We start from the raw sequence: 13,660 nt of genomic DNA, 5'->3' as shown, positions 1-13,660 counted from the left end.
CAGTCCAGGCTCGATGTCTACCTTGCTTTGCTTGCATCTCAGATGCATATCTACCATTATCCGTTCCCCTGCGTCTGATTCATATTCTTACACCTCCTCGACTCAACCCTCCGCGAAAACTCCCCCATATCCTTACAACCCCCGAATGATTGTCATGCTTAATGTCACTGTACCATTCTCCGTCCTATACCATGGAGGCTCTTGTCTGCACGGCAGACCGGGGCATAATCGCTTATTTTTAGTACTTGTTCTACTGCTGGGAAGGCCCTCTGATTTCTGCTCGTTCTTCTTTCTATTCTTCGAACCCTTCATGTATTGCTAGCTTTTTCGATCTCCACAATGGATGGAGATTTTAATTCCTGTATGTTGTACATAGCAAATCCTTTGATTCATCCATAACCTGGATATCTTTCTTTTTGTAAACAAAATGTGGCGTAAACTAGTGGATTGTTCACCACGTTGTTGGGGACATCACAGAGTTCATTTGATTTCAAAAAATTCATTGACAATAAATACACAGAAACAAAAACACCATGGCACCTTTCCAATAACAATAGCCCAAAGCCATAACCGCAAACGCCATATTTCCCACCAAAGGTTTACCTCTGTGAAACAGGCAAAAACTAGAAAGGAAGAAAAACAACACTAGACACGAAAAGAAGATATTCCGTAAGGTGGGGAGGGTCCGAAGACCCTCAAAAATGTTAGTGTAGATACAAATCAAGAACGGAAATGTTGGTTCGTTGACACTGCAGAAAAGCATTACTGCAGCGTTGGCTGGACTTCAGGGTCCAGAAGGTGAAAAAAGATAGTAACAAAAAAACAGGTACTAGGTTGATCATAAGGCTGGAAAAAACAATTCATCAAGACGCGCCCTAGCGCGCCCGGTGTGTGCTCATCAGGTCATTGCATGTTTAGGCCTGTCTCTTCGGCTTCGAAAGCATGTTAAGACGGCTCATGCTGAGAACACTACGACTCTTTTGCTTGCTAGCAGGAGTGCCAATTTGGCTAGAAGGACGCACAGGAGTCTTGGTAAGACGTTTCTTAACCGGGCTTGGAGTAGGCGGGTTGGACTTTAACCTCTTCCTGCTGCGCTCATCAGATTGTACATCGGTAGGCGGCACATTCTCACTATTTGTAGTGCTGGGAGCATCCTCATCATTAACTTCGCTGCGGTGCCTCTTTTTATTGAGAATTCCATGAGCAATTCCATGAGACACTACTGGAAGCTCTTGATATGGAGCGGGCTGCTTAGCAGCATCCGATTTTCGAACATGACGAATGGACTTGAATTCGGAAGTACGCGTAGTGGACGTTGAGACAGCCGAGTTCTTCTCCGGAGTGAGAGCCGGAAGAGTGGGATAGACCACATCTCCGGTCATGGAACGACGCTGAGCGGAAGAGGCCTTAGAAGGAGAGGGTGAGGCGACAGCAAGTTCATGACGAGACTTGACACTTGGGGTGAATTCAACGTGCTTCTTTGGCGAAGGGGTTGGAGCAGAGTCGCTCATATCACCAGCTCCTCCGAAGAGCGACTTGGGATTGAAATCGGGCGCTGCAACGTGGGTACCAGACGCAATTTTAGCGGGGTCGCGGGAGAAGAGTGGTTGGCGCCGACGAAGAATAGACCTAAGGCTACCGAGGGTGGGCAAATTGCTCTTGAGGCGTGGGTTGAAATCAGTGCGAGGAGTTCGAGGTGAGGCCATTGTTTTGGCGGCCGGAGAAAATTTCAAGGATGGAATCATCGAGGTTCTCGGCACCTTGATGCTGGTAGAGGTCGTACGAGCAAGCGAAGCATGTGTGGGAGTCATGAGGGAACTGCGAACGTTTGTGCGAGGGCGAGGACCTGCAGGTCGGCGAGGGGTTTCGACCTTCTGTGTTTGATCCTTTGATTCATGACGGGAGGACGTATCTTCGTCTCGGTTGTGTTTGACACGCTTAGCTACTGTAGCGGCCGTGGGAGTAGATATGTTCGAGATCTTAGTGGCAGATCGAGGAGGGGACGAGTTCTGACTCTCTGGCTCGTCAAGTTGCGCCTTGGACTTGGACCGCTTTAGGGACTTGGTAATAGGCTGGAAGCGACCGGGAATAGCACGGAAAGATGAAGCGTGCCCAGCAATGGAGTCCATCTTTCGGAATTCAGCCATGTGAATGTCGCTGAAGCGATTGGTCTTGCTCTTTGGCATGGCGATTTTCCGGTCTCCATGAACTTGTTCGGCCTCGTGATCTTCACGTTCTTGCTCTGAACTGCCTTGGACCATTTGCGCCTTGATTCGAGCAGCATCAGCACGGACGCTATCCATCAGCAGTTTGGCCTCATCGCTGAGTTCGGTCTCCTGGGAGTGAAACTTGTATTCGAATCCTGGGGTCCCAAACTGGTCGGACGCGGGAGAAGCCTTGGATTTGGTCGGGGTATCGTCACTAATGCCGTGCTTGACTAAATTACCGTTGGCATCTTTCTTAATTGGATTGAAACCGAGGAGCAGGCCTGAGTCTGCATGCTTGGTTGTGCTTTGTTGCGCTTTGCTGGGATGCATTTCTTCGCGGGACGGACGAGCCGCGGTCACACTGGTGGGGGTCCTCATACTTGCGCGCTTTTGTTGAGCAGACGCACGAGGTGTTTTTTGGGAAGGAATCTTCGTAAGGGGGGTTTGGACGTGTGGGAGTTCGGAGATGTCAGTCTCCTCGCCTTCGGCAACAGAGTGAAGTCTGGAAGCTACCACTGGCTGAGGGGCTATGTCTTCAGCCTAAACAAAATAATAGAAGTTAGTTTACTCAAATTTCGACGGTTTTTAGGACCTCAATCTGTCCCACCACAGGTGTTGTTGCTATCTTACTCACCTCCGGGGTGTCCTTGGCACGAATGCGTGCGGAACGGCGGATCGCCATGATTGAAGATGCAAATGCAAGGAATCAACAGATATTGAAAGACTGCAATAGCCTGAAGAAGTAGTGTAGGGGGTAAATGGATCGAGATAGGGTGTGGGGAAGCATCAAAAGTCGAAGCGAGCGCAAAATGTAAACAACGCGCCCGGGCTTGACGTCAGATGACTCAGCACTACAAACCTCCAGGGCTCCTGGGCCACTTTCATACTTCTAATACTCCATTTCATTATTTTCATTTTCCACCTTTCAATTTTACTGCTCACTTGGATAATTTCTGGCGATTATTATAGCTAACCCTGATGAGCCCATCCTGGCTTTTTATATAATCTGAGCGCTGAAGAAAAGGGTGGATATCTGAGATAGATATATCGGCCCACAAAGATTACATGCGTAGCAGTAGCCTTTCTACTATAATACTATAATACTAATAACCAATTGATCATTCAATCTTAAATTAAGACAAAGATTTGTACAATTCTTCTTCCATTGGGTAAAAAATAGGAAATAAACTCCATGGTAGCGAGCAGCTCCGTAGGCCTGATCCCCAGGGCCAAGACCCCCCCGGCCAGTTAAACCTCGGGTCACTCCCTTTTTGGTTTCTACAACTCAACAACTCCTGGCTACTCACTGCTTGGGATTCCATCATGAAACAATGAACACTAATGGAAGAAAGAGAAATAATGTGGCACTCGATTCTCACCCTAGAGTAAGACGGGGGAGAAAAACAACTTCTTGTTCCCAATGTCACGCCAGGAAGCAGAAATGTAACAGAGAACTGCCTTGTTCTCGTTGTATCCAGCGTGGGGTTCCCCAACTATGTCAATGGCCGGAAAAAGAGAAGGGCCATGCGATGCCACCAGAAAGAGTGAGCACAGCAGGTACTGGATATCCCCGCTTTCAAAAGTCAGATCACGGCTAACAGTGAAGTTCTATAGCAGACACCCAGGGCACAGAGCTGGGGCAGTTGTATATTGCCCGGGGGGCACCTAGCTTCTTCGGTAATTCATACTTTGGCCACCAGGTGGCGGCCCGCATGATTCAGGAGTCAGCTCCCGATTTGCCCCCTATGAGCTTGCTGTCTAGCAAGGATTCTTTGCAATCATTTCGAAATGATTCTGGGCCATTTTCGCAAGTTTGGGATTTACTGGGTCTCTTACCGCGGAACAAAGTGACCGTTGATCGGTTAATCGAGAAATTCCTGACCGAGATTAACTGGGCTATCGATACGGTTCACCCCGAAACCTTCAGATCTCAATTTGCAGAGTTCTGGGGCCGAAAATTTGGATTCGACGAAATTGCCGGAGTAGATCTCCGCTGGCTTGCTCTCTTGTTTATTATTCTCGCTTTTAGCGTGTTATTGGACAGTCCTACGACCTCTTCGCCCGAAAAGCGGAAAGAAAGCGAAGAGGCTTCTCTTCGTTTCTACTGGGCTGCCAGGAGAGCGATTGTTATATCACCCTCTTTTCACGGCGAGAGCCTAGATCTTGTCAGAGCAGGTTTGATGGTTACGCGATATCTGTTATACACCAGACAAGCCGCGGAGAGCTGGCTCACCATCAGCTTCGCCATGCGCATGGCCCAAGCACAAGGCATGCATATAGATGGAGAAAAATGGGGGTTGTCGAGAAAAGCCACTGAAACCAGAAGACGCATCTGGAGCAATCTGTACTTGCTTGACAAGACTATTGCCCTTGCTCTCGGCAGACCGTACGCGATATCGGATCATATGTGTCTTATCAAAGCACCTGAAAATGTGTGGCTGGATGGATTGACTGACGAAGAGTCCTCTATTGCTACAGCCCGTGCATTGAGCTATCCCACAATGAGCACAGTCACACTCCTCGGCAGTGGCCTAGGTAAAATTGCAGGTGAAATCCAAGACCGGTGCTTTGGTTTATATCCTGCATCGTACGATATGGTGATCGAGATGGACAACAAGCTTGTTGCATGGAAAGAGCAACTCCCATCCTACTTTGCCGTGGAAGGCCCCGACCTCTCACTGGATGAGTCGCATACATTTTTACCTTGGCATCGCCTCTACCTGCATTCTGCTTTCCACTTTGCCAGAATCACTCTGCACCGACCTTATCTTCTGCGCGAGTCCATAACCAATCGCTTCAGCTTTAGTCACGAGGCATGCATCTCCTCGGCATCTTCCGATCTGAAAATTCGATTGCAGTCCTTGAACTATGGAACATCAGAAAATATGAGATGGACATTAGGCACCCACAATATGTTCAACAGTGCCTTTATCCTTGGTATTATCGCCGTACGGCGACCCATTGCCCCTCAAACTGCGGCAATCTTGAATGACCTTGAGGAATATTGCGAAAGGCTACGGAAGGATGTTTGGCTAAATGAGTTTGGTCTTGCGGAGGTTAAAGTGGTAGAGTTATGTATAATCCGCACCACCGGACTTGCCCAAGGCACCTACCAGCCAGGTGAGCAGGCCCCAATGAGTCCACCAGAAGTATTGCCAGACTTTATGGCACAGGAGCGTGAAAGGAATCCAATTATGCCGACGCCTATGAACATTGAGTCTATTGCAGCGGGCGCCTCGCCTGATATGATGTGGCCTGCAGTCTGGGAAGATCAGAACTTCGCATTTCCACAGGCTGCTGATCTTGAAACCTGGGAGCAAATGATCTCGGAAATTGCATATCACACTTAGAATATGAGACTTCTTGGGTTCATTCTTGTTAGTTGTACACGCATCTGTCGAGCTATATCTTTAGTCTCTATTATTGGTGTGACCTCTGGGTAATTATATGATTTGATCTCAACATTTGGTATGAAATATATTCACAGGATGTATCGGAAGTCCGGATGGAAATCTCCGCCTTTCTTTTCGTATGATCCCGAGCTGACAATGCGCTCTCTCTCCTCCGGTGATAGTTGGTCTCGCTTTGTATTGTGATATCGGAGCAATGTCCACATCGCAGCATTACCAAAGAATGCAAGACAGATAGCAGCAAGAGAAACAGAGTGACCAACCACATATCGTCCATTTACTTGTGACTTGTAGATTTGACCAGCCTTGAATCATATTAGCATGAGATCAATCCGAACAAAACGAGCATATCAATATGAAATTCCACTCACAATCAAACCAGCGCAATTTCCAATAGTCTGCTGTAAGCCTACTCCCATGGCACGCTTGTAATAGCCAGAATGGCTGTTGGCGTTCCAACTTACCCCAAGTCCAACCACAGCATATATTCTTTCAGAAAGGTTAGCAATTGCTCAACAAATACTCCAAGCAAGGGAAAAGACATACCCAGTAACACACACGTACGTCGCAAAATACAATGGACCTCGCGCATGGACATCCACTCCCAGCAGCATGGCATAGCCAACAGCTGTCACCAGACACAGGGGAACCATGAAGACAGCTCGCATGCGCACTCGGTCGGAGAAATTTGCAACGACCAGGTAAAAGGCGGAGGCCCAAATATAAACGGGAACAGTGAGCAGTTGAGTCTTGACCGAATCAAACCCAAAGCCTCGGATAATAGTAGGTAAGAAGGTACTAAACCCAAAGGAACAAATGTTGACACAAATTTGGTTGAACGAGGTGAGCCAGCTCTTGGGGTCTCTCAGTGTTTTCCACACTTCCTTGATATCAAACTCTTCAGTATCGGCGTAGCGTGCTGACTGTTGCATGCGTAGGCGCATCAGCTCTTTATCTTCCTCATTCAAGAAGTAGGCAGTTTCGTAGTCATTTGGAAGGAGGAAGAACGTGGCAATACCAATGACCGCGCTCATGATGCCCTCCACGATGAAAAGCCATCTCCAACCTTCTAGACCGGCCACACCATCCAGGCGAATCAGTCCGAAGGCGAGTCTAAAGCTTGTGTCAGCTATCGTTCGGAATTGTTTGACAGAATAGGGAGAGTTGCACATACAAACCACCAAAGCCTCCACTCAGAGCGGCAGACACAAACAGATACGAAATTCTCTGTGCTTGTTCCTCGCGTTTGTAAAAGGTTGTCAAGAGGACAGTCAAACATCTGCACAATAATTAGTTACTATCCAAGGGTTTATCGAGGCAGCTGATAGTCTCACGGAAATAGGCCACTCTCGAAGACACCGAGAAATAGTCTGGTGGTATAAAGCCCGGCAACATTCTTGATAAATCCAGCACCCAATATGGAGGCACTAAAGCCAAGGATCAATGCAGAAATGAGTCGGTTAGGGCGTAATTTCTTGAGGAGCATAGAGAACGGGATCTCAAAGAAGACGTAGGTTGCGTAAAACAAAGACACGGCATCTGGTTGGGTATTGTTAGGCATAGCTTCGAACATTGAACCGGGCTAATCTCACTTCCTAGTTCATTTCCAACCAGACCAATATCTTCCTGTAAGAGCGAAGTCAGTAACCCACTGTTTCGTAAAACAAAGATTCGAATTTACCGGCATTCCGGCGACAGCTGCATTTCTAACCAGGAGTTAGCGTTCGGAACTCTTACTGTATGGGTAATGATCTCACCCCAAGTTGCTCCGATCAAGATATGCAACTAAGAAAATGAGCATCACCAAAGGACAAATGCAGAGATCAAGCTTCCATAGTAGCTTTTTCTCTCGGATTGGGTCAACTAAAAAGTTGCCCATCTGTACATCTTGATCCGAGGATAAGTCGGCTTGTTTAATATCTGTCTCCTTATTCATTTTGAATGAGTATGTGGATTTATCGTAACAAGTGGAATCCATCGCTATAAGTTCTTATATATCCATGGAAGTGATACAGTCGTTATCAATGATCGGGAAATTCTTCGGTTTATTCGCCGGCTGAAGGTGGAAGGATTTCCCGAATATTTTGGTGGCGGCCATGACCAATTAAATTCTGTGTCATGGCAAGAGATAAGCTCTAGGGCTGGGGATAAGCCGGGGCGAGTGACCAAGGTTTTTCGTGCATTAGTTCGTCTATAGTGTACCGTGGGTGACTTTAAGCTTAAAAGCCTACCATAATCACAATTATATCTCAACCCTCGAGGCTATCGCTATTTCCTTTGCCTCCGATGTTTCCATCCCTTTTCACATTGCCAGCAACATGTACATCAGCTGATTCACTATCGCTATCTTTTACCAGAAGCGACTTCCCCGCGTTTTATCGTCTTGGCATCGGCAAATATGAGCCGTGAACCTTAAGCTATCTTATCTATCTGCGAATTTCCCGATGAATTTCCCGACACAGGTTATTCGGTATGAGGAACTGCCCATTGATAAGGAGGCAACGAACACTCCCACCTTTTTATCATTCGAAAATCATTCATGTCACCACTATCTCTCAAAATGGGAATTTCGAATGTGAATGGAACGGAGTTCAAGGATACCCTGGCAGCAAGACATCCAGTAGGCACTTCACCAAGACCGTGCTGAGGTAATCTAATGTACCACAGGTTTGGAAGCGATGGGTTCGCTTCAGAGCAGAAGATGGTAGAATATATGGCGGTGAGCCGGTGAATTTGGATATTGATGGTATGGCATACTCAAGCTCACCAAAGTTCAATCTATACTGACAGACTCATAGTGGGCCAGGCCATAGAAAAGAATATCGAAGTCTCGGTCAAAGTTGTGGCTGGTAACTCGGCATTGGATTATGATGCTTTATTTACGGGTGAAATCAGAACCATACATGAACTGCTATCCCCAGTTTCACAAATCGAAGCTGGGACTGTTCGATGCATCGGCCTAAACTACAAGGAGCACGCAGCCGAGATGAAGCTGACTCTTCCAAACACACCAACGTTAGTATATCTGCTTTCGCTTTTCTAAACACTCGCTGATACCGCGCAGTGTATTTTTAAAGGCTAGCACTTGCATTGCATCTGCATCCGAACCCATTATACTTCCCTCCAACGTGGATTATGATGAAGCAGATTATGAAGTTGAGTTGGCCATAGTCATCGGTAGACAATGCAAGAATGTTTCGGTGGCCGAAGCAGCCGACTACGTTCTGGGCTATGCAGTCGCCAATGACGTGACGGCCCGCAAACATCAAGAGAAGACATCACAGTGGTCTTATGCAAAGGGAATGGTATGTTGAGATAGCCAATGCTCAAGATGAACTTCATGACTAACCTCTACCAGGATGGGTTTTGCCCACTCGGTCCATGTATCGTGTCTACAGAACAAATCCCCAATCCTGCAGTTTTGAATTTAAAGACCCGTCTCAATGGAAAGATCATGCAGAGCGGAGCCGCCGATGACATGATATTCAGCATACCAGAAATTGTGTCCTATCTTTCCCAGGTACAAAATAACCCTAGGTCTTTCAAGCAAATGGAACTAATGCTAAGTGTCAGGGCCACACATTACTACCCGGGACCGTCATCATCACCGGAACGCCTTGTGGTATTGGTATCTCACAGAGCCCACCACAGTTCCTCCAGCCTGGAGATGAGCTGCGGATAAGCATAAGTCATGGGCTAGGCACTCAAATATGCCCGATTGTGAGGGATTGAGCCTTACACAATCTTATGTACTTGATCTAGTAATGGTAGAATACAAACTGTTATGCCAAGTAATTTGAACTGGATGTGGTTTCTTTTGTCTTGTAAATGACCTGTTGCCTGTTCTAGTTGGTCTTGCCCCTCCAGGTTTGGCGCCCCAATACGCCGTCACGTAACCCGTGGACCTCCCCGGGGCCCCGCCCTTTGGCGAAAGCCTCGGCGTTAACGTCCTATCACCGAACCCCAAATCTACAACGTCATTGAACAACACATAGACGGAGTTTAAGAATGCTAGAGCTCCGATCGCAGTCCCTTTGGAAAATCTCTATTAGATATCTCTCCTTTTTCAACCTCATAAGCAAATTTCAAAGGAACAGTGGATCTCAGTACAAATCACTTTCTTCCCCCCGGCAAACCAGCATCATTCTCAACTCCTGTCAAAATGGGGGACCTCGCAAGCCAGTTCGCCCTTCCTCTCCAAAGCAAGCTAGCGATTGTAACGGGCTCATCACGTGGTATTGGTGCCGGCATTGCATGGGAGCTTGCCCGTCGTGGTGCGAATGTAAGGATGAATTTGCTATAATGCACAGCCATTCTTTGTTTGATATCTTTGGAAAACGAGAACTTGAAGGCTAACGAGGGCCAGGTGTGTATAACCTATGTCTCAGACAACAGCAAATTGCTTGTCGAAGAGCTTAGGGCTAAGATCAGCCAACTCCCCCACAAACCGATCGCATGGACCTGCCAGGCCGACCTATCAACAACCACGGGCGCCCAAGAGGTCATTTCGCAGCTCAAGGCTTACATTGGCAACGATAACTTTCAAATCCACATTTTGGTAAATAATGCCGCCACCGAGATGGTGAACAATATGCAGAGCGTAACGCTTGAGAATTACAATGAGGTTTTCAACCTTAACGTGCGTGGTCTCATGATCATGACACAGGCTGTGGTTCCGTACCTAGCACCAAAGGGCCGTATTATCAACTTAAGCTCCGTGGGAGCGCGTTCTGGCTTCAAAGGTGTCAGCCTCTACAGCGCTTCCAAGGCCGCCGTCGAAAGCTTCACGCGCACCTGGGCCAGCGAGCTGGGCGGGGATGGCACGACGGTCAATGCTGTGGCACCAGGACCTGTACCTAGCGATATGCTGGACAACATCCCTAAGGAACTTGTCGAAATGCAGAAGACGACGACGCCTATCGAGCAGCGACTTGGCACAACGGAGGAGATTGCGAGAATTGTTGGGTGGTTGGCAGGACCCGATGCCTCATGGGTGTCGGGCCAGGTCATCAGTGCAAGTGGTGGCTGGTCAATGTATTAGGTTATATAGGTAGGATCGAGGTTCGGTCTGCTCTTGCCTTTGGCCATTTAAAATCACATTCTGTAGACTTTACTGTACAGCCACAAGAAAGTTTGCAGATGCAATTTCAAGCTGATATAATCACTACTGGAAAGAAAGTGCAAGAGAATTCACTACCACTAGCATGCTACTGTAGCACACGACCAAGTGTTTCTTGTTGAATTGGAGCTGATTATCCAAGGTTATATGTCAGCCATCAGGTGGTGAATAATAAGGAGATTGTTGGTCATCAGTAGTGTATCCAATCTTACCCTGGCCTGGTGGCATGTTAAGCTATTACTTGTTATATCCCATAGCTCATTTACATTCGATGGGATACATACCTTCATGTGAGAAGCCCACTCAAACCCCGGACCATCATCGCTATGGAAGAGATGCCTGTTCTCTAGGTAAAATGTCACGATCTGGCCAGGGCGCAGGGGTCCTTATGTTTACTGCAATCTTCTCCCGAGAAGCTAAAATGGCGATGATACTACCATTGGTGGCATCAAGAACAAGTTCCTTTTCAGCCTGTTTTATCGGGGCAAGTGGGATGCAATTGAGGCTTTTGCTTAACTATAGAAAAACGGCGCTAGTGCGTGCATATCATCCGGATTTATCAGTCGGACAACTCTGGGAATTTTAAAGGTTTTAAACTAGCGCCTAATGTATGCCCGGCAGGTCAGGTGGTCATAAAGTGACATCTATGGGCGAGTGATCTATAAAATTAGAGCATTTCCGAAAGCAGGCTTCATCAAATGGATTAAAATCGAAAGCGTTGATAAACAGACAGAGACCTTGGCTAGAGAGGCAGGATCCCGAATGCAACGCCGAGCCTATCCCATAATTGTTTCCAAATTTAAATCCAGCATAACATCCAGCCAGAACTCTTCTAAACCAGAGTCGGCACGATCCCAAGTCTCATGTACAACGTTATAGATGCGTTGCATTGGCAGCTTTGGTAAGATTAAGATAAGTTCAGACAACCGCATTTTAACCTTTCGTCTGGCCTGGGCGATTTCAACATCCAGGGTATTCAGGCTAGGAATCGCATTTTCTGTGGCGCCAAGCATAGACCCAGACGAGAAAACAAGATCGCTAGAGATGCAAGCCAGAACTATAGGCTGCATAACCTTCGTTCCAGATGTTGAAGGAAGCTGCTCCAAGAGGGATACGATGTGAAGTGCCAGGGTGTGTCGTGCGTCTTCCACCGAGCACAATGACCATTCGGCGGCTATTGGGAACAACAACAAGAAGAGGGCCGGGATAGGCCTTTCGCTATCCGCGGTTTCATTACTTCGTAGTCGTTCTTCAAGGATGTCTGGGAAGACATGGTAAATTTGCAACAGTGCCGTACAGCGATATGCTTCGGCCAACGTAAGAAAATGCGACGGTGGCGTGTTTGTGTCACCAATATCGACAGGCCCACAATAGAATGAGAAGCCCGTAAAGAGAATTGTGTCCTCAAGATGCTCAGCTTTCTGTCTGAGATCGAGTCCTTCACCCATGGAGCTCAAGTCAATTAACGTGGGATCCAGAGCTGCTGGCATTCGGCGGTGGGAGGTTCTTGCGGCTCGAATTACTCTTGCAGTTTGATAGAAGAGACCCAATGAGTATCTGAGAGACCCTGTCCACGGATGTGGTAGGACCTGTCCATCGACAAGATAGACTGAAAGATCTGTGTCGATGTTTTCTATAGAGCTTTCCAGGTCCAGAATAGGCAACTCCTCTGCCACAAAGGCAGCTAATAAGTTCCACCAGAGGAGACACTGTTTAAAAAGTGGATGTTGTTTTGCAAGGGCAGAGTTTGCATCCTTACACTGGCGTTCTTGTCTCAGAAGATGGTCTTGGGCCGCTCTCAGATATGGAAGCCCCAGATCGGAAGCATCGTGCCACCCAGTGGTGGATCCAATCATGAGCAGTGCCAGAAAGTATTCATCGTCTTTTGTTTCAGTGGAACCGTTTTGGACACTGTTATTCAGGCACGCGATTGCTTGCTGCTGTGTCTGTATTCCGATGGCTCGCATGGTTGGAAAATCGTTGGCTAACGATGCAGCTGACATGCTCTGGATAGCAAAGTAGATCGCAGCATTTCGACTCCAGAGTCGGCTAACAATAATTCGGAAAGGATTGAGAGGACAGTCAAAAGACGACCATTGGTTACAAACTGTATGAAAGTAATATTGCACCAACATCACTGGTAATTGGATGAGAAAGGAGGGAACAGATGTGTTGGCCAGTCGTTGGCGCAGAATCGACAATCCATCGAACTTGGCATCAGGCCTCGTTAAAGCCGTGCCACTAGATCCCGGCTCGGTATAGAACCAGGCATCTGTTGGCTCATCAAAATCCGGCAGCTGATCAAAGAGGTTTGGGGAAGCCGTATACCAGATATCCTGGGTTTCATTCTGGATATTGTCTTGTTCCGCCAGTATTGATTTGTTCACTTCGGGAAATTCAGTTGCGACCGTTTCGGGAGGCTCAATCGGTGGTGCTGATCGATTTGGGACTTCGCTGCCTTTGAAAACATGTCGCCATTGTAAGCTCTGCTTTTGGTAACCGGGGCATATGTGTCCTCGCTTGGTACATTCCTGACAACTTGGCTTTGCCTCATCACATCTGCGCTGAATAAGTATTAATTATTTGGACCTCAAACAAGGCCTCCATAGATGAAGGAGCAACTGTGTATCTTTCACCTCGACTTACTCGCCGCTGCTTGCACCTCTGGCAGCCCCCTCTTGATTTTGGTCGGCACCGGTTGGGATTTTGCCTTTTCTTCTGTGGAGAAGCTAGTCTCTCTGTGTTTTCCATTACACTTAAAGCAAAGATATTGAAGATGTTTCGCTAGGAGAGGAAAAAATGTCTGAGATAGCGGGCCATCGGATGGGAACCCGATCGAATAACTCGAACGCCGGTTTATGAACCGGGATCCGATCACCTGCCGATAAGCAACGCCTCATGTTTGATCATATTCCCCCCGATTG

At 47.4% G+C, this 13,660-nt stretch overlaps 6 protein-coding genes across 6 annotated transcripts; 3 read left to right on the top strand and 3 right to left on the bottom strand.

Moving 5' to 3' along the window:
• Window positions 1-914: 914 nt before the first annotated feature.
• On the bottom strand, window positions 915-2,889 carry PEX2_095790 (uncharacterized protein; the record flags this gene model as incomplete). The annotated part of the gene is made up of 2 exons (XM_016746849.1): window positions 915-2,747; window positions 2,842-2,889. 2 exons carry the CDS (start codon window positions 2,887-2,889, stop codon window positions 915-917), a joined length of 1,881 nt encoding a protein of 626 aa, XP_016593953.1.
• Window positions 2,890-3,919: 1,030 nt separating this feature from the next.
• Window positions 3,920-5,557, top strand: PEX2_095780 (fungal specific transcription factor domain-containing protein; the record flags this gene model as incomplete). Its single annotated transcript, XM_016746848.1, has 1 exon — window positions 3,920-5,557. The coding sequence occupies one exon, from the start codon at window positions 3,920-3,922 to the stop codon at window positions 5,555-5,557; it is 1,638 nt and encodes a 545-aa protein (XP_016593952.1).
• A 131-nt stretch (window positions 5,558-5,688) lies between these two features.
• On the bottom strand, window positions 5,689-7,553 carry PEX2_095770 (Major facilitator superfamily domain, general substrate transporter; the record flags this gene model as incomplete). Its single annotated transcript, XM_016746847.1, has 8 exons — window positions 5,689-5,922; window positions 5,989-6,106; window positions 6,164-6,730; window positions 6,792-6,896; window positions 6,952-7,156; window positions 7,210-7,243; window positions 7,299-7,323; window positions 7,375-7,553. The coding sequence occupies 8 exons, from the start codon at window positions 7,551-7,553 to the stop codon at window positions 5,689-5,691; spliced, it is 1,467 nt and encodes a 488-aa protein (XP_016593951.1).
• A 624-nt stretch (window positions 7,554-8,177) lies between these two features.
• Window positions 8,178-9,349, top strand: PEX2_095760 (fumarylacetoacetate hydrolase family protein; the record flags this gene model as incomplete). Its single annotated transcript, XM_016746846.1, has 7 exons — window positions 8,178-8,237; window positions 8,285-8,363; window positions 8,416-8,466; window positions 8,539-8,632; window positions 8,682-8,922; window positions 8,976-9,137; window positions 9,191-9,349. The coding sequence occupies 7 exons, from the start codon at window positions 8,178-8,180 to the stop codon at window positions 9,347-9,349; spliced, it is 846 nt and encodes a 281-aa protein (XP_016593950.1).
• Window positions 9,350-9,779: 430 nt separating this feature from the next.
• PEX2_095750 (SDR family NAD(P)-dependent oxidoreductase) lies at window positions 9,780-10,658 on the top strand (the record flags this gene model as incomplete). Its single annotated transcript, XM_016746845.1, has 2 exons — window positions 9,780-9,899; window positions 9,984-10,658. The coding sequence occupies 2 exons, from the start codon at window positions 9,780-9,782 to the stop codon at window positions 10,656-10,658; spliced, it is 795 nt and encodes a 264-aa protein (XP_016593949.1).
• An 854-nt stretch (window positions 10,659-11,512) lies between these two features.
• PEX2_095740 (uncharacterized protein) lies at window positions 11,513-13,646 on the bottom strand (the record flags this gene model as incomplete). The annotated part of the gene is made up of 3 exons (XM_016746844.1): window positions 11,513-13,194; window positions 13,383-13,474; window positions 13,615-13,646. The coding sequence occupies 3 exons, from the start codon at window positions 13,644-13,646 to the stop codon at window positions 11,513-11,515; spliced, it is 1,806 nt and encodes a 601-aa protein (XP_016593948.1).
• Window positions 13,647-13,660: the final 14 nt, after the last annotated feature.

Source organism: Penicillium expansum (assembly GCF_000769745.1).
Source record: "Penicillium expansum strain MD-8 chromosome Unknown contig336, whole genome shotgun sequence".
Taxonomy (NCBI): Eukaryota; Fungi; Ascomycota; class Eurotiomycetes; order Eurotiales; family Aspergillaceae; genus Penicillium; species Penicillium expansum.
This window is presented reverse-complemented; position numbering and strand designations above follow the sequence as displayed.